The sequence below is a fragment of the Aphanomyces astaci genome (genome assembly GCF_000520075.1).
Source record: "Aphanomyces astaci strain APO3 unplaced genomic scaffold supercont1.3, whole genome shotgun sequence".
NCBI classification, from domain to species: Eukaryota; Oomycota; class Saprolegniomycetes; order Saprolegniales; family Verrucalvaceae; genus Aphanomyces; species Aphanomyces astaci.
Genome location: NW_009798266.1, coordinates 1064162 through 1086868, shown reverse-complemented (window position 1 = coordinate 1086868; position 22707 = coordinate 1064162). Strand labels below are relative to the sequence as shown.

General features: G+C 55.3%; 11 protein-coding genes across 13 annotated transcripts in view; 7 read left to right on the top strand and 4 right to left on the bottom strand.

The window, feature by feature from the left end:
* The window catches only part of H257_01953 (hypothetical protein), a gene marked incomplete at both ends in the record, with an annotated part of 1141 nt that extends 697 nt beyond the window's left edge, over positions 1–444 (top strand). Inside the window, one exon of the mRNA XM_009825421.1 lies at positions 373–444. Coding sequence (XP_009823723.1) covers positions 373–444 — 72 coding nt within the window. The remainder of the gene's footprint in view (positions 1–372) is intronic.
* An 87-nt stretch (positions 445–531) lies between these two features.
* Positions 532–3523, top strand: H257_01952 (hypothetical protein; the record flags this gene model as incomplete). Its single annotated transcript, XM_009825420.1, has 5 exons — positions 532–1257; positions 1306–1587; positions 1653–1879; positions 1927–2494; positions 2600–3523. The coding sequence occupies 5 exons, from the start codon at positions 532–534 to the stop codon at positions 3521–3523; spliced, it is 2727 nt and encodes a 908-aa protein (XP_009823722.1).
* Positions 3524–4136: 613 nt separating this feature from the next.
* Positions 4137–4889, bottom strand: H257_01951 (hypothetical protein). The gene has a single exon (XM_009825419.1). It carries the CDS (start codon positions 4860–4862, stop codon positions 4167–4169), a length of 696 nt encoding a protein of 231 aa, XP_009823721.1. The 5' UTR covers positions 4863–4889; the 3' UTR covers positions 4137–4166.
* Positions 4890–5218: 329 nt separating this feature from the next.
* Positions 5219–6271, top strand: H257_01950. 2 transcript variants are annotated; one of them, XM_009825417.1, is made up of 2 exons: positions 5219–5350; positions 5396–6271. In XM_009825417.1, the coding sequence occupies exon 2, from the start codon at positions 5446–5448 to the stop codon at positions 6211–6213; it is 768 nt and encodes a 255-aa protein (XP_009823719.1). In that variant the 5' UTR covers positions 5219–5350; positions 5396–5445; the 3' UTR covers positions 6214–6271. The 2 variants fall into 2 exon arrangements, with proteins under 2 accessions (XP_009823719.1, XP_009823720.1); XM_009825418.1 differs by having other exon boundaries at positions 5228–5332.
* On the bottom strand, positions 5221–9391 carry H257_01949 (hypothetical protein). The gene is made up of 4 exons (XM_009825416.1): positions 8347–9391; positions 8020–8280; positions 7729–7949; positions 5221–7665 (listed from the first exon to the last, which is right to left on the bottom strand). Exons 1-4 carry the CDS (start codon positions 9373–9375, stop codon positions 6288–6290), a joined length of 2889 nt encoding a protein of 962 aa, XP_009823718.1. The 5' UTR covers positions 9376–9391; the 3' UTR covers positions 5221–6287.
* A 68-nt stretch (positions 9392–9459) lies between these two features.
* Positions 9460–12201, top strand: H257_01948. 2 transcript variants are annotated; one of them, XM_009825414.1, is made up of 6 exons: positions 9460–9702; positions 9749–10003; positions 10068–10291; positions 10352–10889; positions 10953–11388; positions 11457–12201. In XM_009825414.1, exons 1-6 carry the CDS (start codon positions 9490–9492, stop codon positions 12101–12103), a joined length of 2313 nt encoding a protein of 770 aa, XP_009823716.1. In that variant the 5' UTR covers positions 9460–9489; the 3' UTR covers positions 12104–12201. The 2 variants fall into 2 exon arrangements, with proteins under 2 accessions (XP_009823716.1, XP_009823717.1); XM_009825415.1 differs by having other exon boundaries at positions 9749–10291.
* A 275-nt stretch (positions 12202–12476) lies between these two features.
* On the top strand, positions 12477–13238 carry H257_01947 (hypothetical protein). Its single transcript, XM_009825413.1, has 2 exons — positions 12477–12605; positions 12665–13238. The coding sequence occupies exons 1-2, from the start codon at positions 12498–12500 to the stop codon at positions 13145–13147; spliced, it is 591 nt and encodes a 196-aa protein (XP_009823715.1). The 5' UTR covers positions 12477–12497; the 3' UTR covers positions 13148–13238.
* Positions 13212–15997, bottom strand: H257_01946 (hypothetical protein; the record flags this gene model as incomplete). Its single annotated transcript, XM_009825412.1, has 1 exon — positions 13212–15997. The coding sequence occupies one exon, from the start codon at positions 15995–15997 to the stop codon at positions 13313–13315; it is 2685 nt and encodes an 894-aa protein (XP_009823714.1). The 3' UTR covers positions 13212–13312.
* Positions 15998–16041: 44 nt separating this feature from the next.
* H257_01945 (hypothetical protein) lies at positions 16042–17088 on the bottom strand (the record flags this gene model as incomplete). Its single annotated transcript, XM_009825411.1, has 1 exon — positions 16042–17088. The coding sequence occupies one exon, from the start codon at positions 17086–17088 to the stop codon at positions 16042–16044; it is 1047 nt and encodes a 348-aa protein (XP_009823713.1).
* Positions 17089–17795: 707 nt separating this feature from the next.
* Positions 17796–21893, top strand: H257_01944 (hypothetical protein). The gene has a single exon (XM_009825410.1). The coding sequence runs from the start codon at positions 17801–17803 to the stop codon at positions 21692–21694; it is 3894 nt and encodes a 1297-aa protein (XP_009823712.1). The 5' UTR covers positions 17796–17800; the 3' UTR covers positions 21695–21893.
* Positions 21894–22100: 207 nt separating this feature from the next.
* Positions 22101–22436, top strand: H257_01943 (hypothetical protein; the record flags this gene model as incomplete). Its single annotated transcript, XM_009825409.1, has 1 exon — positions 22101–22436. One exon carries the CDS (start codon positions 22101–22103, stop codon positions 22434–22436), a length of 336 nt encoding a protein of 111 aa, XP_009823711.1.
* Positions 22437–22707: the final 271 nt, after the last annotated feature.

Sequence of the window (22707 nt, the reverse complement as noted above, 5' to 3'; positions counted from 1 at the left end):
TGAAGGTCTTTTTTCTTGGGTGTCTTTGCCTTGAGCGTCTTGGTCGGGCGAGTCATCTTCAAAAGTGGTGGTTTATCACGACGAATGTCGCCATTGGCGAATCTACGTCCAATCATGGGTCTCATTACTGGTCTATCATCCGGTGACAAAAAAAATTTGCCTTTTTCTTCTGACCAATAAGATTGGAGTTTAAATTTACCTCCGAGGACGGCCCGGAGACGACGAGTACTTCGCACTCCTTTTCATCAATATACTAGTATATAGTTTTACTTCGAACTGGGCCTAACGCTAACAGTTATACTGTAGTATTTTCAATTCACGGTACTCCCTCGCAAGAAATTGTCGAGTAATCTGCACCGCTTGTGGAATCAGGCTGTCCACTGCCTCATTGGGTTTCAGCTCATGATGAAACCGTTGCAGTCGTTTCAGAGAGTACCAAAATAGCAGCGCCGTGTCTTGCTCAACAGCGCCGCCGCCATCATATCCGACACGGCCGCCTCTCCATCGCGTCTTCGGATACATGGACCCCCCATGGCCACAATAGCTCACGCGCCTCCAGCTTCCACTGCAATGACCGACCAACCACATCATCCTGCCAAAATCAACCCCGATACAAGGGAGCTCGCTCGTTCCCTCACAAAAAACGGGCTTGCCGACGCCTCCCTCGACACTAGCGAGGCTCACCAAACGTCCCATTCGATTCTCCAACCGGTCGCGACACCACCTCTGGAGGTGCAGCCGTCGGGGTCGAATCAGTCACCTCAGTCGCCCCGCTCTCTTTCTCACCGAGGTTCGTCCTTGCTAAAATCCATCATGGTCAAGGGGTTCGGGCATGGGGGCTCGTCGGGTCACGCGCGTGGCGCGTTCACACCGGTGCGGGAGCCCGTGGGCAGGAGGCTGGAATTGTCAGGCCAACAACCGGTAGAGGCGCCCGCATCTGTGAAACCGGTGACGTTGACGCGGCCCCCGTCGTCGAGTGGCAAGCATGGCGAAGGCAGCACGCGCCGCCACCTCGTCAAGATGGCGACGATGCGAAATGCAGTCACCCATGCTGTCCTCGGGGGTGAGAGCATCAACAACGTGAACGAGCCAACCGTGTCGGCACGACGTCTTCGCCGGCCCAGCCATGCATTCGTGCGGATAGATTCGTACAATTTTAACCACAAATCTGCGGTTGTGGTCCCAGACGCCCCCGACCGCGTCGACATTCCCTCAACTCGAAAAACCATGACCAATCGGGCGAGTGTGCTTCCCCAGGTCTGAACGATCGATCCTCCAAGTCATTCCTTTATGAACACCCGGTAGATTGGCAGCAACCCGCACAGCATTGACGTTGCCGCGAAATCGTTTATGATCAGCACCAAGCTGCGGAAAAAAGCCCAGCACATTCGCACCACGAGGCGGGAAACGTGGCAAAAAAAGCAAGTGGAAGCGCAGGGCATCCTCCTCCGGCATAAAAAGGTGCTGGAGCAGTACAATATTCGCACGGTGCGGCGCGAGGAGCTCCATGAGGCAAAACCAACGCTCACTGGCTCGAACCGCTTCCTCATTTTGCCCACGTACGGGTGGTACAAGGGCTGGCAACTGGTGCGTCGTTCCCCACTTCATATACGTATCCCATTTGCGTATGTAAACCACGGGGGCATGGGTAGATGACGCTCGTGATTGTGTTACATCAAAGCGTGTACATCCCGTACTCGCTATCGTTTGAATCGTCCAACGATACCCCCGTCACAGGCACACCGCTGACAAACTTTGTCAACATTGTGTTTGGCCTGGACATGCTATTTAATTTCAATACGGCGATTTCCGATCCTGATGCCCCCGACATCCTCATCACAAATCGATGGATTATTACCAGGAGGTACCTCACCGGATGGTACGTACTGCCCCCCCCCGAGCTTTACTTTAAACACATTCGTATAGGTTCATCTTGGACCTCTTGGCGTGTTTACCCATCGACATGATTGTCGACTTCTTACTCCACAACAACCAAGACATCTCGGCACTATCCACATCGGCGTCGTCGTCGTTTTCGAGCAACTTGAACGTGTTTGCCCTGCTCAAGGTCCTGCGTCTGCCGCGGCTATTTCGGCTCGCGCGGTTTGTTCGGATCTTGCGGCTGCTGCGTATCCCCCCAGAACTTAAACGATGGCTGCTCTACTCTCGATACGCGCACTTGATCCGGGTGGTGCAGCTCATCGCGTCGTTCGTATACTGCACCCACATCCTCAACTGCGTGTGGAATGCACTCAACACAGACTGGGTGCACGACGTATTTCCGTCCAACACGGTGTCCAACATCTACGTACTGGGTTTCTACTACACCCTCACAACGCTCATGGGGCAGAGTATTCCGTTGCGCACGGAGACGCAGTACACGTTTTCGTGTCTTGTGATTGTTGTGGGGGCCCTGCTCATGGCCATGGTGTTTGGGAACGTGTCCGACTTGATTTCGAATTTCAACGAAAGCCCCAACAACTACAGGAAAAAGGTAGTACATTTCGAAACGGCAATGTCAAACTTCAATGTGGATTTGTGCTTTGAAACTTCACTTTTCCACCGTTGGTGATAGATAATATATGGTGTGGTGGTATAGATGGAACAACTGCTGTCAAGCATGAACCTCATGCGGCTCCCCCTGGACTTGCAGAATCGCATCAACGAGTACTACCAAGTCATGTGGGAGCGCCACGGCACCCTCGACGGCCAGCCGCTTGTGTTTACAAACGAACTATCCAAAAACTTGGCCGTGGAAGTCGAGCTGTTTGTGCGCATGGACATGATCAACCGCGTGCCGGTGTTTCAGCAGTGCTCGAAAAAAGTAGTCCAAGACCTGGTCATGAACTTGGAGTTGCAAGTGTACTTGCCGGGCGACTACATTGTCGTCAAGGGCGAGGTCGGGATGGACATGTATTTTGTCCAAAACGGCGAGTGCGAAGTGACCAAGCCCCCCGCGACGCGGCTCGGCAACGACGAAGTGCTCAAGAAGCTGTTCCAGGGCGACTACTTTGGCGAGATTGCGCTGCTCATGAACTGCAAGCGCACGGCGAATGTCCGCGCGATCACGTTTGCCGAGCTGTGTGTGCTTAGCCGCTCCGTGTTTGAGCAAATCACAGACAAGTACGCTGAAGACCGCGAAAAGATCGAAACGTTCATCACCGAAATGTACGACCCCAAGGTGCTTGAAGCCATCATGAAGCAGCAGTCGCTGGACAATCCCGAAAAGACGTTCCATGCGCGGCTGACCAAGCAAATGGCCGAGATCTTTGACTTTATGGAAGACTCGGCGATCCGCATGGAGCGATTAGAGTGGATGATCGAGTCGATGCTCGGAAGGGGGGCGTCGTCCACGTCCAACCTCCACGCCAACGCGTCCCAGGCATCGATGCGAAAGGAGTCGTATTCGGGGCGGCATCGGGGGACGATTGAAAGCAACGACGAGATGCGAAAGGCGATTCAAGACGTGTCGTCGGTTCTGGAGCACCAAGAACGAATATACAACAAGGACACGTCGTCTTGAGCCACACTCACACACTTTTGTCGCTGGAAGGACGCGGCAACGAGACCGATGTACCACCGTGTATATAACGTCCAAATGGCTACGCTGTATACGTCTGCATACGGTGATACACCCCATACTCCCAGCTGAGGCTCAGGAACTACAACAACACAACTTATCGGGCTAGTACCTGACTGATCAAACTTACACTGGAGGTGATATGATGTATTGAATCGGTTACACGGTGTCGCTACCACTTCCGGCGTTTCATACTTTTGTAACCGTCGTAATCTCCAGATTCAGACACAATCGACGGTGCGATTTGCTCCTTGATTGTACGGTGGCATCATGGGGACCATCGTGAAGCACTGCAGTTTCGACGCAGAGGGGTCGGGACGCAAAGATATGATGGAGCCATGAGTCTCCGCTCTCGTCCGAACACATGGACCCCTCCATGAAACAAGAAATTCGTCGAGGATATCGTCATGTGTTTGGAATGATGGGCAAGGCACCGTGAGGTATGGAGGGGTTATTGGAGGGAGTAGTTTGCATTCAATGCATCGAGATCCAAACCTTCGTGGCTACTTCCTCACGGAGGGATCCATGATAGACCTCGCATGCGGTCGAAGAAGAATGACACAGATAAGTTGCATGACATTAGTATTTACGCCGACGGGTCGGGGGTGAAGCGAAGGTAGCCCTTGCCCGACGGCAAATCGACAATTTTGAACCCTTTGGGGAACTTTTCCGTCGCAGCTTCGTTGGACACGGACGGCACAATGCACGCCTTTTCGCCCTTGACCCAGTTCACAGGGGTGGCGAGGGACTGGTACGACGTCAGCTGGAGAGAGTCGACGACGCGCAGAATTTCCACAAAGTTGCGGCCGGTGGACGCAGGGTACGTCAAAGTGAGCTTGATAGCAAGATCCGGTCCGATCACAAATACCGAGCGCACAGTCAATGGCAAACCGGCTTTGTCCAGGTCGTCCGAGGACAACATGCCAAGCTCGACGGCGATTTCACGCGACTTGTCGGCGATGATAGGGTAGTGCACGTCCTCACCAGAGTACGCCTTGATGTCTTCAATCCAGCGCTTATGGCTCTCCACGTCATTGCACGACAAGCCAATTACCTTGACGTTGCGGCGGCTGAATTCGCCCAAGTTGTCCAAGCGCGCCAACTCGCCGAGCTCGGTCGTGCAAATGGGGGTGAAGTCGTCAGGATGCGAGAACAAGATACCCCACCCGCCGTTGAAGTGCTCGGAGAGGGTCAGAGGGCCGTGAGTCGACTCGAAGCTGAAGTCTTGGATCTTGTCGCCAAGGGTGATGCCGCGCTTGTTCTTGAGGATAGGAGATGCCATCGGAGCGAATTGAAAAGTGAGGTCTGAGGGTGGAATTTGGTACCGTTGCGTCGTCAGAGTTGACGAAAGCCAACGACGCGATGCCATTGGATGGGGATTACTGATCCGATGAGGCCATTGGTGCCACCTTAAATATTTCAACCAATGGCATTCAAGTATCTTTCGCAAATCCCTTTCTTCAACGTTTCCATGGAAGTTGCCGACGTTTTAAACGCGTTTTGAATCTGAGCGCACTATCGACTATATCCAATCCAAGATACAGTATTAATCTGATTGAATTTGGATTGGTTGAGAACGGTGGGATAAGAAAGGTATAAACGTTTTGAATGTTTTCATTGATAATACGCGATGCTAACATCGCATCCTTCCCCCTGTCACCGTAGTCGTTGTCACAGGCCACCACCTCGTTTCTGTCAACTTCTCGCGTCGACATTCCATTACCCCCCACAACCAGCTCAATATTCCTACCGGTAATCGCTCTCTCCAAGGTCGGTTGCAACGACATGTCAGAAATGCGATAATCCATTCCATAGATTCAGATTATTTTGCTTCCCGGAACTCGTCGTGCTGGCTGAAAGTGCCCATGCCGCCGCCTGCCGTCCACTTGAGTTTTGGTGGATGTGGCTTTCTCCTGGCGTTCCATATTGGCGTAGCCAAGTACATGCGTCGTCGTGGCTTGCTCACCGCATCCAGTTCCTTCGTTGGTGCCTCGGGGGGGTCGCTAGTGGCTGCGTCCTTGGCATACGACGTGCCAATGTCCCGTGTGCTGGCCGAAACCAAAACCACGGCCGCAGCATTGCACGACGACATTCGTGCCTCCAAGCGCGGCAGCATGCTGGCCACACGAAGCCTATCAGGCTACGTTCACCGCCACATTGACGCGTTGTTCCCTGATCCCCTTCCATGTATGTCTCCTAAACTCTCCGGCTCGCCGCCGCGACTAGTGGTGGCCACTACCGAAGTGTTCCCGCGGCTGCGCACAGTCCACTGGTCGGGCTTTGTAACCAAGGGGGAGCTAGCCAACGTCCTCCTGACATCGTGCCATGTACCGTGGTACTTCGACGGCACCCCCGCGCGTCGTCTTGCCGGCACATGGCACACGGACGGGGGCCTCCTTCGCTTCGTGCCTGACGTCCCCGACCACATCCCCGTGAATGTGTTTCCGGTGCCCTGGGTCGACAAGGCCACGACCATCAGCCCCCGGTGGATTCGCGGATTTCCCATCTCCATGGCCCAACTCACGCGGTGGGTTTTGCTGCCGCCCCCCGACGACATGCTGGATCAATTTGTCGTATGGGGCGAACAAGCCGCGCACGCGTACGTCACGGCGATACCACCCACATCGCGCTAGCAACAATTCGAAACACACAACGTGCCAACTACTGTACATCGATTGTTGCTTCCTACTACTCTCTTTCTATATTGTCATCGCAAATCGTGGGACGCAGACTTCTCGCTACCGTCTCCTCGACCATCGTGATGACTGTCATGACCAAAAAATGCATTGTGGTCGGGGGTTTCCAAGCGAATGAGACGGGCCTCCAAATACTCGAGCCGCTCGGTGAGGTCGTTGAGACAACCAACGATGGCCTTGCGCTTGGCTTGAATCGGGTCGATTTGCATTTCCATGGCCGCATTGAGCACTTGGGGGTCGTACTTTTCGCGAATGAAGGACTCGATCACTGCGTGGTCGTCGACGTACTTAGCCGTGATGGCATGAAACACATCGCGTGTGAGCACGCACACTTCGGTGAACGTCGTGGCCTTGAGCGTCACGCTTTGTTTGCAGTTCATCAACAGGGCAATCTCGCCGAAAAAGTCGCCCTCCAGCAGCGTGCGCACCAGCGTGCCCGTGGCCTCGTGGATCGGCTTGTTCTTCTTGCGCGCATGGTCGTCGTACTTGACCGAGCTCTGCATCACGTCGCACGACCCGGACTGGATGAAGTACATTTCGTACCCGATTTCGCCTCGGCCCACCACAAAGTCGTCGGCCAAAAACACGTTAAACTGGAGTTGCATGACCAGCTCCTGCACAAACTCGGGGCTGCAGAGCCGAAACATGGGGCACCGTGTGATCATGCCCATGCGAAGGTACAGCTCGACCTCATTGCTCAGGTTCTTGGACAGTTCCTTCGTGAACAACACCGTGTCGCCGTTCAACGTCCCGTATCGGTCGTACATGGTTTCATAGTAGTCGCTGATCCGAGTTTGCAAGTCGGACGGAATGTGCATCAACGCCATACTCGCGAGAAGCGACTCCATCTTATGATGGTAGTTGTTTTGGTCTTCGTAATAGTTCGAGATCAAGTCGCCGACGTCCCCAAACACCACTGCCATGAGCAGGCAGCCCTGGATCATGCAGCAACACGAGAACGCGTACTCAGTGTTGGTGTACAAGTTGTTGCTTTGGCCCATAGTGGTTGTGAGCATTGAAAAGTAACTCAACACGTACGGATTCGTCGCCGCTTTGTCCTTGTAGTTGGTCTCAATCCACGCGAGCCACTGCGGCGACGCCACCGCCCCATACCACACACACGCCATGACGTGAATGATGTACGCGAACGCTGTGATGGTCGTGCAGAGGCGGATCAAGTGGGCGTAGCGAGAGTACAGCAGCCAGTGTTTCCACTCGTGCGGAAGGCGAAGGAACTGCAAAATCCGCGCCAAGCTTAGCACCCTCGCGAGGCGTGGTAGCCGCGACGTCTTGAGCACACCGATAAACTTAAACGTGCCGCTGTGGTCAGTCGATAGGTAGTATACGATGGCGTCAATGGGAATGGCAGACAGCGCATCAATCAAGAACCTTTGCAAACAAACAACAAGTTAGCTTGGTTGAGCGCTAGAACTAGTGTATTATGACACTGACCACCCTTGAAGATAGTTAAGCGCAATGACTTTGTGGTTCGTGATGATCCCGCCATTGTCGTCGTCGGTGAGGGCGGTCATAAAGTTGAGGACAATGTCCAGTGCAAACATGGCCGACGTGACCAAGCCAAACTCGTCGTGGGTAGGGTTGTTGTCGGCCGGACCAAACACGAGCGAATACGGCACCGCGACCACTTGGTAGTAGATGATGGCCACGAGCCACTACAAGTGCAGGAGCACACACTGTCAGCAATGAGAGCCTGATACACGAGTAATTTCACAGGACACGTACGAGTTGCCACACTTTGTACAGTTTTGAGTTTGGCGACACGAGATACTTCGGGATGGACACTTGGGCTTCGGTTGTTACTTCATTCCGGGATCGAATGTGATACTGTTCCAACACTTGGCGATGGCGCTCGATGGACGACGAGGCGGAGATGCGACGATGGTCGATCACGTGCGCCGTGGTCATGTGCATGAGAAGCTTAGTGCCGATGGCTTGAAATCGCGAATGCTTGCGGGGGCGCTTGTTTGTGCCAGACGACTTTCGCTGCAACAAGAACACACAAACGTCAGCACGATGAACAATAATTGCCACGACAATGCATCGTAGTACCCTGCTGGAAGGTTTCGCAGGCCCTGGCGCATTCATCACTTCGGGGGCGAACGGTACCACCCTCGGCGTGGCTGCGATCGTGTTGATTTGAGTCATGATGGACGACCGCGCCCGAACGATGACGGACCCACGGGTTTGAGGGGCGTTACGGGAACTTAGTGCGTCGTCGGGTTGCATCTCCGTGCCGTCCGAGGTCACGTGCGTGAGACGTCGAGACGACATGCCGAAGTTGGAGCTGACCTCGCTGGTGCCACTCGCGCCGCTTGGTTGACGGGGTGCCAACCCTCCTGCTATATTCTTCAAACTCATGCTTGCTCGATGAACCATGGAAGCTCCGTGGTCGTCTGGTGGTGTGTGCTCATCAGGCGTCGGCCACACGTGCGATAGCGTGCGACGCGTAGAACCCTCGGGTACCTTTGAACTCTGCTGGGGGAGGGTCAATCCGCCTAATCCATCAACGGAAGGGGTGCCTGAAGGCGAGTCCCCCCCGTCGACCACCGGCTCTACCACTTGGTTCTTTCGTTCACGAACGTTTCGAGTGCTTTGACGCATGAACCCTTCCGTCCACTGCAACGCGGCGCTGCTGTGATGGCTGCTTTGATTCCGAAGCGTGTGCCGGCTGGAACCGCTGCTATTGTTCGACCTACCTAATGGTGGTTGTCCTTGGAGTATATTGGAAGCGCTAGTGATACTAGCACTGGCTCGACTGAGCATCGAGTGTTCAGGTCCACTCACGTGGCCATCGTTGGTCATGGCGGATCCGACGGCTGGGCTCAATATCGTGGCCACCATGGAAGGTCGCTGAAGGTCGGCAACCGTAGAGTTGTGTTGGATTGAAGCGGGGGTAGTAGGAGGTGGCTCCAACGGAAGCGGCTGCTTTGTAAGGTTGTGACATGGTGCAACAACGAGCGACTTGATCGGACTACTAATTTCCATGGCAATCGTGGAGGGCGCCTTGTCGGCAGCTGTGTCGAGCCAAGAGCCCACCAGTTCTATGGTATCGTGATGTTGTTGCTGCTGTGTTTGCATCGACCATCAAACAGGCCTGCAATTTGTTGAAAACTGTTTCACCTAACGGCTGACCCAACACTATATTTTTAGGCGGTGTAACATACCAACTCAGGTTCACCTTGTATTGATTGCATGACGAGTATGGACGAGGGTCAGCCAGGAGAGAGCTCCCCGCCGCTGCCAATACAGTTTCCCGATGGCAAGGGTACATCTACCGGTCGCTCGATGTCAGGAAACAACGCTATCAGCAGCGTAACAGCCACTCTCCCCAACGCGATTCTACGAGGCACATCGCGTCTCTTGGGGTCGTTGCCGACAACATTGTCGGGCTTGGATTCGTCGGCGGTGCAGCCCATCCTAGGTTGTCCAAGCCTCATTTTTGTGTTTGTAGAAATTGAAGCCCAACATGCTCACGACAGCCGCGGGAGTCATTCGCTTCAAGAAAAAGTTGCAAGAACGGGCCGAGGAGGCCGAGCGAAAGCGACTGGAAATCATGAGCTACGCCACGCGGCACCAGCACGTGCTGGATACGTATCAGATCCGAACAACGCACACGGTGCTGCCACGTAATCGGCTAGCAGCCGACAAGAAAAAGGCGTGGATGATGCTGTACCCGACGTCCAACGTGTTCAAGCTGTGGCAACTGGTGCGTGCGTCCTGTCTGTTGTGGCACTGATACATATATGTATGTGTACGGTGCATGGACGTAGCTGCTGCTAGTGTTGGTGTACTATCAAATGCTGGCGGTGCCGTATTCACTGGCGTTCGAGTCGACAGACACCAACCCGACCAACGACTTCGTCAACATTGCCACATCCCTTGTGTTCTGCCTCGACGTGGTGCTGCAGTTCAACACAGCGCTGAGCCACCCACGCATTCCAAATACGTTTATCACAGACCGTCAGGCCATCGCCAAGCAATACGTTACCGGATGGTGCGACCAATCCCTCATCTCGTCGTGTATGCTCAGTGATGAGGATCGGACGCGTTGTAGGTTCCTCATGGATCTCCTCTCGAGCATCCCTGTGGACTTTGTCACATACTTAATCGAACAGCAGAGTAGCGAACGCCACTTGCACGTGTTGGCAGTGCTCAAGGTGGCGCGGTTGCCACGCCTGATCAAGATCTCGCGGCTGTCGCGCATTTTAGAGTTTCTCCGGTTGCCGCTGGAATGGAAGCGGTGGTTCCTCTACTCTCGATACGCGCATTTGATTCGCCTCATGACGCTGGTACTGGCGTTTGGCGTCACTGTGCACTTGTTTGCGTGCGTGTGGTTCGGCATGGTGGCCGATGACGACTGGGCGATGGTGATTTACAACGCCAACTTTGAAGACGTCGACCCGTACTTGCTGAGCTTTTACATGTCGCTGCAGACCATCTTGGGCCAGAACCAGCTGTTCCAAAGCGACCACGAGTACTCGTTCTCGAGCATCGTGATCCTAGTTGGCGCCGTGGTCATGGCTGTGGTGTTTGGGAACGTCGCTATCTTGATCTCCAACTTCTACAACGACCAGAACCGGTACAAAGGAAAGGTGCGTACGAGTTGGACAGACGTGGCAGCACATCGAGTCCAACTACTCGACCCTACGACGTAGATGGAAACGCTGTTTTCAGGAATGCAATTGCTGCGATTGCCGCGGGAGCTTCAAATGCGCATCCATGAATACTACCAGGCCATGTACGAACGCTACGGCACGCTGGATGGGAATCCGGAAAACTTCAAGGACGAGCTGTCCAAGAACCTCCGCGTGGAAGTCGAGCTGTTCCTGCGCATGGCCATGATCGTGCGGACGCCACTGTTCCGCGCGTGCAGCAACGAAGTGGTTAGGGAACTCGTGATGAAGCTCCGGTTTCAAGTGTACCTCCCCGACGACTTTGTGATTGTCCGGGGCGAAGTCGGCTACGAGATGTACTTTATCCAGGACGGCGCGTGCCAGGTCACCAAGGCCGTGATCAAGCGCAATTCGATGCGGTTGTGCCCCAAGGATGGCGACACCGCGCCCAAGCGAATGGGCCAAGGCGACTACTTTGGTATGCCCCCCCCCCTTTCCTTGATCAAAGGGGCCCCGTTCTCGGAAGAGTGATATATGGGGGTTTAGGTGAGATAGCGTTGCTGCTCAACTGCAAACGGACCGCCAACGTACAAGCGGTCGAGTTTTCCGAACTGTGTGTGCTCTCTCGCGAAATGTTTGAAGATGTGACGAGCAAGTACACGGAAGACCGCGCGGTCATTGAAAAATTTATCACGGAAAAGTACGACCCAGATGTCCTCAAGCAGGCGGTGGCCCAGCACGACCAGAACCACGGCAGCGACGCCAGCAGTCACGATGACGCAGTCGTCGAGTGCATTCGCAAGCTGACGGAGCGCGTTATTCAAGTCGAGACCCTGGTCATGGATTTGGAATCCAGATTTCGTATGCAGCAGCACTTCCAATCCATGGCGGCAAAACACTCACCAGGCATGTCGGCGTCGCCGTCCCAAAGCCACATGTCGCGCCAGACGTCAATCCAGCGGGGAATGGTGGCACGCCAGCCTTCCGTGTCGGCGCTTCTAGCCGCGCCCCCCAGCCTGTCCATCATGCGAGCATCGATTTCCAAGCCAAGTCTCCACAACGGCTCTGGTACGGCGTTGCCCGGCCAGACTAGCGGCGACGCCGGGATGGCAACTGGAGCAGCGTCCTCCCTGGTCACGCAACTGACGTTGGACCGGAGCTCGTCGAGGCGGCACATCTCACCTGTCCTATAACGATACCCATTTCCGTTTCTAAAGAAGCATAGTGAAAGGGCCAAACAAAACACTAGCCAAAACGTCCACTGAATGTACACTTCAATGCGTCTCCATCGTGACATTTGAAAGAGTCTAACTGTAAGCAGTTAAACGCGTAAGTTGGGCGGCTAACTCCACACAGTATTTCTTGAATTTCAGAAAATAACAGCTTATTAATGGATCTATAGTTTCGGTACGAATTTCCGGACTCCGTTGAAATTACTTGTCGCTGATTGGCTACAATCCATTTCGATTTTCTACGGAAAGGGCGAAGTGGATATTAGCCAATCAGATGTCTCAGATAGGTTTGTGCTCGGTTGAAGGAACCATGATGAAAATTTGATAGTGCAGTAGTTTCCATTGAAACCACACGATGAAACGAACCGTCGCGGCATGGGTGGCGGTTGCCGCCGCCGCCGTGCGCGATACGGACGTGTACTCGGTGCTGTACCAAACCGAAGCTGGAAATGTAACTTTGGAGGTATCGACGTCGTCATACACACTCAACCAACCTCTCATGTTATTAACATGGCTTCCTAGGTCCACCCCGAGTGGGCTCCTCGTGGTGCCGCTCGTTTCTCGCAGTTGGTTGACGATGGGTTCTTCACGAACGCTGCGTTCTTTCGCTACGTTCCCAACTTCGTCGTCCAGTGGGGGCTTGCCAGCGACCCCGCACGCAACACATACGCCCCGATTCCGGACGACACGGCGGTCCCAACCATCTCCAACACCGTCGGCACCGTCTCCTTTGCCACGTCGGGCCAGGACACCCGCACGACCCAGCTGTTTGTCAACTTCCGAAACAACTCTCGCCTCGACAGCCTTGGCTTTACCCCGTTCGCCGTCGTCACGTCGGGCTTGGACATCCTCGTGGACCACGTGTATGCTGCGTATCGCGAACGGCCACAACAGTCCAAGATCAAAGCTTATGGAGACACGTACCTCCGCCGCGAGTTTCCTCTGCTCACGCACATTAAAACGGTGTCTGTAGTGTCGCCGCCGACTGGCGTAGCCAACGAATGAACTCGCCACGGTTTCAGCTACCCCTTGTTGAGGTTCACATACACTAATAATAATGCACTTTGCCCTAACTTTACTACTAACATTAGTAAGCTTACATCATTGTAACCATGCCGTTGGAATGATATGTTAGTTCAAGGTACTTCATAATATGTACTTGCTAGTACACTACGCAATCATATGGCTCGTAGTGCCTTGTCGGCTCAATTGGTAGAAAATGCCTTGTGGGTTCTGCAACAGGATAGCGGGGGCGTCGAATTCAGCGACATTGCCTTGGTCCATGACTAACACCCGATCGGCATCCATGATCGTATCGAGGCGGTGGGCAATGGTGATCGTCGTGCAGGTCGAAAACGCTTCGCGGAACCGCGCTTGGACGAGGCGGTCCGTGTTGACGTCGACGGACGCCGTGGCTTCGTCCATCAAGACGACCTTGGATTGCTTGACAAGGGCGCGGGCGATGCACAGCAACTGCCGCTCGCCGACGCTAAAGTTCCCGCCCCGTTCGTTCACGAAGTCGTCCAGGGACGTGACGGACGCCACGTTCACTTGCTTGACCGCTGCCCACAACGCAGCGTCGTCGTACAAGGCAAACGGGTCCAAGTTTGAGCGAATGGAGCCGGAAAACAGCACCGGTTCTTGCGGAATGATCGACACGGCCCGCCGCAGCGTATGAAGCGGAAGGGACGCAATGTCTACCTTGTCAAGCAGGATGCGGCCGCTTTCCAACTCGACGAGGCGCAGCAGCGCCGCCATCACACTCGACTTGCCAGCCCCCGTGCGCCCCACGACTCCAATCTTGGCTTGCGACGGGATTGTAAAGGACAAACGGTCCAGCACACGGGGCATGTGCGGTTGGTACCGCAAGTTGACGTCCATAAACTCGATCGTGCCGGTTTGTGGCCACGAAGATGGAGGGGCTGACACGGCTAGTAGTTGACTTTGTTCCAGGGGCAATTGAATATATTCGTCGATGCGCTCGATCGAGATCATTTGCGTCTGCAGGCTGCTGTAGTTGGTCACAGACTGGGACAGGTACTTGGTCATAGTAAACGCATATGAAAGGGACACGCCAGCGAGTCCTGCAAACAGACTAGACGTTGCCGACCCATGCTGCCACACGGCACACAAGCCAGCAAACGACGCGACGGCAGTGCCGGCAAACTCGAGACGAACCGACAGCCAGCAGTTGACACTAAAGTTGAGGAATAGCGCTTGGACGTTGCGGTCCACCAACATATGCATGCGCTCTTTGAACGCTCCGGCAGCGCCGTCCCCAGCCCGAATCCTGCTGATCCCTTCGACGGTTTCCCCAAACAACGACAGCACGGGCGACTTGGAGATGGACTCGAGGCGCTGCAGCTCCCGCGACGTTTGGATGTAGTACCGTTGGGATTGAATGTACCCCATGGCGATGGGCACCAAAATAACAGCAAACAACGGCGTGACACCCACAATCGTGCCCACCGTGTACAGAACCGTGATGGCCGTGACCAAGAGCGCCCCCCATGTCGTGGGCAGCGTCTCATCCGCCACATACACGTCGCTCGTAAATCGGTTGGCGAGGCGACCCAGCGGCGTCGACTCGAAGAACGCCATGGGGGCGTGCAGCACGCGAAGCAGGAGCTGCCGAAACAGTCGCGTGCTGCCTTGGACAGTGCCCATGTACAGCACGTACGCGCGCAAGTAGATGAACACGACCGATACCAGCTGGAGCACCACAAAGATGAGCAAGTCCACGCGCATGGCAGCTGGATCGACGTGTTCGGACCAGTACGACAGCCACACCTTCGCAGCCACACTCATCCCTTCGCAGAGCACGTACACGAGTACCACCAGCGACACCATCGGCCACCCACCGCACGCTTGGAGCCACACATTGTACACCACAGCGCCCACGTTGCCGCGACCACGCTCTTCCTTCTCGACGAGTTTTCCACCACTGGATTTGGCAGGAATGATGGCCTTGGGAACGACGTTGAGTTGGATTTCAGTGTCCCCCGCGGCCAAGTCGCTGACAGTTGACGTCGTCGCCTCGACGGACGATGGTTCTGCAACCGACGCCCCATGGTGCTGTAGCATGGCCGCCATGTACGGTACGTCTTGTACGCCCAGAAGAGACCCGGAGGCTACCACGCGGTTGTCACCCAGCACGACCACTTGGTCGCAGCCGTGGAGGACGGCGGGGGAGTTGGTTGCCAGCACGACCACCTTACGCTTCAACACCCCCTGGATGCATTGGGTAAAGAGGCGGCGACCGACGTCGTTGTCGACGGCAGCCAAGACGTCGTCCAGCAAGTACACGTCAGCGTTCTGGTACACGGCGCGGGCGAGGGCGACGCGCGTCCTTTGGCCGCCGCTCAACGTGATGCCCTTTTCTCCGATCTCTGTGGCGTCGCCGGCCCCCAAGGTAGCCAAGTCCGATTCCAAGCAGCACACGTCGATGGCTTCGGTGTACCGGGCATGGTCAAATGGGAGCCCAAAGAGGATGTTGTCGCGCACGGTGGCGTTCAGGATAAACGGCTGTTGGGCCACGTACGCAATCGTGCCGTACTTGTAGATCGATCCGTCTACGGCGTGGGCTTCCCCGAGGACGCCACGCAGCAGTGACGACTTGCCACATCCGGTGGCCCCTACGAGCGCCACGAGCGCGCCGTCGGACGCGGCCAGCGTCACGTCTTTCAACACTGTCGCAGATGTGTGGGGGTATTGTAATGTGACGTTGGTCAAGCGAATGCCGGCAGAAGTCAGCGGTCCCGAGCCGACCACCGACAGCTCGTCGTCCAGCAAAAAGTCGCGCAGACGGTCGAGACTGAGCTGGGCTTCGACGATGGCATTTACCATATCGGGCATTTTTAGTAACGGAAGACGGAGGATGTTGAAAAGTGCTAGTGTCGTTAATGCAGTGCCGACGTCGAGGTTGTTGCCGAGGAAGACGTAGGTGGCAAACGATGCAATGGCCACGAGGGCGGGGAGGCCGTTGGAGAGCGCGGAGGAGAGCGACCGCGTTCGAAGGAACGACGAGAGTTGTCCACCACGCGTTTGGCTTGGATGATGTCGACAAAGTTGTCTTCCCAAGCTTGGCACTTGACGACTTTGATGCCGCCCCACACCTCGTTGCACAGCTTGGTCCGGGAATCCTTGAACTGCATGACTTGCTTTTGGATGGCTTTCATGTGTTTGGCCATATACAACGTTAGCGGAATGTACAGCACAATCATGACGAGCCCCGCGATGAACGAGACACCGATTTCTCGCCACAGCAACACACACGACAGCAAGATCAAGTATGGCACGACCCAGATCGAATGTAGGTCAATTGTCAGCTTTTGAACGCGGGTGGCGTCGACGCTCATGAGGTTGGTCACTTGGCCTGACGATCTCGTGGACGACGGCGCGATGACCAGTAGTTTATGGTACAACGCCGACTGGATCGCCGTGCGAAAACACATGCCCACTTCGCTGGCGAGGTACGTGTATTGCCGAATGCATAGGGATTGCACGATGCCAGAGACAAAGATGATGGCGACGAGGACGTAGCCGTCCGAGATGGGCGCGGATGAGTCGTTGAGGAAACCGATCATGGCCTTGAGCACCAGTGGCGCCGTGAACAACAACGTCGCCCGAATACCGCGGAGGAGCCCGGCGACGGCGAAGCGCCATCCAAACGTTTGAAATAGCGCCAAGGTCAAACTTGGCTTGGCGGGAGCGACCGAAGTAGTTTTGAAGGCATGCCAAGTCGCGTGGTATTGCTCCGACACGTGCGTGGCCTGGTGCACAACGGACAGCGGATGCAAATCGTCGAAGCCCAACGTCTTTTGAGACCCCAGAGTGAGCAGCGGGGTGAGCCAAGTGAAGAACAATGTGGACGTGCACGTCGAGCGCACCACAAGAGGCGGTGACGTCGATGACGGCTTGAGGAGCCGAGTCTTTTCAGATGGCATGACGACCAATGTGGCTGGAACAAGAACTACCGGTACTGTGCACAAGACGTGGCAAATTCCGAACTGCAGGCTGTCGTCACACAACCCATATAAATACACACATTCCGTACTTGCAAATTGATGTCACTAAGCTTGATCTAATCCCATCAGCTCGAACACTACATGTTAGCCACATCCTGCGCCTTCGATGCGCCTTCAATGTCCAATCAATCGTCGCTGCTTGCAATACACACTCTAAACACTTCGCGTGGAATCGTATGATGCTCCAAGCAACGTAAATACAAGTACAGTAAGTCCTAATTCTGCGAGTACTAATTGCTGAGAGCAGGTACCAAATTGATGCGGCTGTCCACATCACCTTTCATGTATTGATGGTAACCACCACACTGCTCAGCATTACTGTAGACAGCACTGGAGCTGGTGATTACGGGAAATCCTGCGCGCCTTGGCTAAACGTTGCGGTATGTCATGGTCTAGGGGCCTCGTGGGGACGACAAGCGTAGTTCCTGTCGATTGGGGTATCAGTTGTTATGTCGTCCCATAGCTACAACCTGTAAAGCACAGCAGTACGCTCGAAAAAGGTGCTGGTCAATTTGATGTTCTTAGAAATCGTTGGCTTTTGGCAATCCCAGTCGCCAATCAAGCGAGCACTTCAAGTCGAATCCAAATATTAATAGTCCATGGAAACACGAATATTTTGAACGGGTATCATATGGCCAACCTTTCAAAGTTACCTTCATTCGAATTCACGTGTAAAATGGACGACCTTGACCATGGCGAGAAGAAGCCGTACTCGCTCTTGGCGGACAAAGAGACGGTGGGTGAAGGCAGAGAGCCACACCCGTACACGACGGCAGGGTGGCTGTCTCTGGTTTCCTACGGCTGGATCACGTCCTTGTTGGTACTTGGCGCCAAGCAACCCTTGATGGCGCACGACGTCGCGGATCTCTCGCATGAAGAAACGTGTGCTGGGATCCACAGCCGCTTCCTCGAGCACTGGATGTCCGCGCAGCCCACGACGCGAGTGCCTCGCTTCAACCTCGCCCTCGTGCGCTGCTTTCGGCGCGACCTACTCGTCGGCCTGGGCTCGCTCATGTTCCTCACATGCACCCAAGTTTTGCAACCACTGGTCATCCAAAGCATTTTGCAGTATCTTCAAGACCAGCCAATCTCTCTAGGTGTGACGAATGGCTACGCCCTTATGGCGCTCTTGGCCATGGCCACATTCCTACAAGGCATTGCGCTCAACTTTGGCTTCTTCGTGCAATCGAAGATGGGCGTCAACATGCGCTCCATCACGATGGACATGGTGTACCAAAAGGCACTCAAGCTGAGCTCATCCGCCCGTCAGTTGACCACGTCGGGCGAAATCGTAACCCTCATGAGCTCCGACTCGGAACGGCTCAGCGAAGCCGCGAACGACGGTCTGTGGATCCTCATGTCACCGTTCACGTTTGTCTGCTCCATGGTGCTGGTGGGCAACTACTTTGGCGCGGCGCCGGCTCTCGCGGGCAGCGGCACCACCGTCCTCGTCCTGCTCGTGTCGTCCCAGTTTGCATCGTCCATTGGACGCACTCGGTTGCAAGTCACATCTGTAACCGAGGAGCGGGTCAAGGTCACGTCCGAGGTCCTCCAAGGCATTCGTGTCATGAAGTTCTACGCGTGGGAGCCCGCCATCACCCTGCGCCTAGAAACCCTCCGGCAGCAAGAGACGACGCTGCTCCGTCGCCTCAACTTGTTTCGTGTGCTCAACGTCGAGTTTTTGTTCTTGTCGCCCATCTTTGTCGGGGCCGCCATCTTGTCGACGTACATTGCGCTGGGAAACGACATCAACTCGACGCGCGTCTTCACGCTGATTGCGTTTGTCAACATGAGTCGGCAAGCCTTGTACAACTTTCCACGGGCGATCGCGGGGATTTCCGAAGGTCTGGGCGCGGGCCGGCGCTTGGACGAGTATTTGAACCTTGAAGAACAACACACCACTAGACCCGTGCTGTCGGCTGCTTCGGAAGGGGCCGTTTGTATTCAAAATGCGACGCTGTCGTGGAAGGCGGACAGCCCCCCTTGTTTGGCGAGCATCAACATTACCATCGCCCCTGAGTCCCTCGTCATGGTGGTGGGGTCGGTGGGGGCTGGCAAGTCGAGTTTGCTCAGTGCGCTGCTCGGGGAAATGCACTTGGTCTGTGGTTCCGTTTCTGTGGATGGCACGCTGGCCCTGGTGAGTCAAGAGCCGTGGATTCGGAACGCCACTGTGCAAGACAACATTCTCTTTGAAGGCGCGTACGATGGCGACTGGTACAAGGCCGTGCTGGACGCCGTGCAGTTGCACGTCGATATGAAGCTACTGCCGGCGGGGGATCGAACCGAGATTGGCGAGCAAGGCATCAACTTGAGTGGCGGCCAGAAAGCTCGCGTGAATTTGGCGCGGGCGATGTACAAGACCGCCCAGTCCAACGTCCTCTTGCTGGACGACCCTCTGAGCGCCGTGGACGTGCATGTGGCCAAGGCGATATTTGACCAAGCGATCTGCGGCCTGGCGCGGCACACCACCCGCATCATGGTCATGAACAGCCACTACCAGTTCCTCCGACAGGCCGACCGCATTTTGGTCATGGAGGGCGGTCAGATCGTCGGCGACGGCACGTTCGCCGAGCTTCTACCTGTGTTTCCTCAATTTCTCAACCGACACGACGAAGAAGATGACGTCGAAGAAGAGGCTCAAGTCCCGTGGGGGACGGCGCCGCCGACCCTCCCTGCTGCTGTTGCTACTGCTTCTCCGGCGGTCGAGGTGGACGGAGTATCTCGTCGCAAGAGCGACGCCAGCATCGCCGACGATGATGCCGTGTTGATCATGGACGAAGATCGAACGATGGGCACGGTGGCCAGGAAAACGTACTTGGATTACTTTAGCCACGTCGGGATCAACGGGTGGTTCGTGGCGTTCTCGCTCGTGTTTATGTTTGGGTTTGGCCAAGCCGTGCGCATTGGTGTGGACTGGTGGCAGGGCCACTGGGCAGCGTCGTTCGCCACATCCCCCACGCCCTTGTACCATGGCATCTTCTATATCCTCGTGATAGCGGCCACGGCCTTCTTCGTTGCGCGCTGCCTCGTCCTGGTGCTGTACACGTCGAGATGTTCGGAAAACATGCATAACCAACTGCTGCAGTGTGTACTCCGCGCGCCAGTCAATTTGTACTTTGACGTGACCCCCGTGGGTCGCATCCTGAACCGGTTTGCGCGCGATGTGGACATCCTCGACAGTTTGCTGCCCAATTTGTTTCTAGACGTCCTAGAAACGTCATGCGTGCTGGTGGGGGCGCTCGTCGTGTGCGCCACGTCATCTGTCTTCGTGGCGCTGAGTTATGTGCCAGTGATCGTCGTGTTTTACGTTGCCGGCCAGTTCTTCACAAAGAGTTCGCGCGAACTCAAGCGATTGGAAGGCGTGTCGCGGTCGCCCATCTTTAGTTCGTTTGCGGAAACCCTCGACGGCATCCAAACGATTCGGGCGTTCCGGATGGAAACCCGCTTCACATTGCAGAACCGCGAGGCGGTGGACTCGAACGCCAAGTACTTGTTTGCACTTGTGGGGGCGGGGCGGTGGCTGTCTCTGCGCATGGACACGCTGTCCATGGGCCTCATTGCTGTCATCTTGTGCGTGTTGGTGGCTGTCAAGGGAACGATTTCGCCCACTGTGGCCGGTCTGACCATCATCTACTCGTTGGCGTTGCTGTCGACGGTGCAGTGGGTGATTCGACTCGTGGACATGATCGAGAGCGCCATGACAGCAGTGGAGCGGCTCTTGCACTTCAAGACGATCCCGTCCGAAGCCATCGACGTGACGCATCACGATCCATCACGCACGTCGTGGCCATTGCTCGGCGCCGTGGAGTTCCGAAATCTCCACTTGAGGTATCGCCCCGACCTGCCTCTGGTGCTAAGAGGCATTTCGCTCAACATTCACGGCGGGGAAAAGGTTGGGATCGTAGGGCGGACGGGCGCCGGGAAGAGTTCGCTCATGATTGCGCTCTTCCGTATCTCCGAGTTTGACACTGGCAGCATCTACATTGACGGCGTGGACATTGCATCGATTGGGCTGGCGACCCTCCGCCGCGCGCTGTCAATCATCCCGCAGGACCCGGTGCTGTTCAGCGGCACCCTCCGCGATAATTTGGATCCATTTGGGGAAATGTCCGACGCCGACTTGATGGCCGTGGCCGCGCAGGCGCACTTGGACCTGTCCTTGTCCACGATCGTCGCGGAGAGCGGGTCGAATCTGTCGGTGGGCCAGCGCCAGTTGATCTGCATCGGCCGCGCGCTGCTTCGCCGAAGTCGCATCATTGTCATGGACGAAGCCACGGCCAACGTCGACTTGGCCACCGACACGTTGATCCAGTCGACAATCCAGCGGGCGTTCACGACGGAAACGGTGCTCACGATCGCCCACCGCCTCGACACGATCCTCCACTGCGACCGCGTGGTGGTGCTGGACAAAGGCCAAGTCGTCGAGTGCGACGCGCCGTCTGCGCTCATGAACTCGCGTGGGTCAGTGTTTTATGGACTGGCCAAGGAAGGAGGGGTGTTGTCGAGGACGCAACCACGCTGGTAGAGCCGTTTGTCTGTAGCCCATTTTGCGCTGGAATGTCATGCACGTTAGTCGATGTCTACTAAAGTGTTGGAGTGGGTATATTGGCTTGACGAGAACATGACGTTGCCCTGTTGGTGTTGGTGTCGTCTACAGTATGTACTAGTAAGTACTAGTAAAAAAGTAGTATATCGCTTTGAGTGCCGAGTTGGATGGCGTCGAGATTTTTCAGAGTGGCCAAGGTGCTACGAGCTGCTGCAACGACACACTTGTCCTTTTATCCCCCAGCAAAGCACGCGACGTGTTAGTACTACCAACTTTGCCACGTCCTCGCACACCAGCGAGGGAACGGCGAACACGTCGCGTGGCAATTCGGTCTCTATGCTCATGCATGGAACTACTGTACAGTTCAAACTTGCACTCGAAGAAAATGCACGAACGAACGCCCACAGAGCAGCAGGAGCACGACGCTCGGCGCGTCGTAGCTACCGCCGCCAGGTGGATCAACTGGATGCTCCATGTCCCTGCCGTCCGCAAGCACTCTGGAACGCTAGCTGCAACGTTGCATCCAATCGGGTGGAGCCAGGCGCCGTCGAATGCCAAGACCCAGAGGTCTGGCGGTGGCCCCATGCGTCCCGACACGGGTCGAGTGGACCACACCATGCCGTGGTGCACGAGCACGAACGTCAACTTGCACAAAGTCATCGACCCCAGCCTTGTCGCAAGAAGGACGGATGATCCGTGCTCTCTAGGCAATTCTACCTAAAGCAGCCGGATGCATTTGATGACCTTCACCTTGGACGCACCTACTGGTAGTTAATTAATTGTACTGTACATGTGTAACTACGCTCTTATCAACCAACTACCGTACCTAACGTTATCTAACTGTAAGTACTAGTACTTACTACTGTAAGGTACTATTAATACTAATACTATTAATAGTATTCGGTAGTAATACTATTGAGCTGGATAGTTTTGAATACTATTAATAATACGTAGTAACCAATTCTATTATAATATCTTTGATTTTGAGAAAT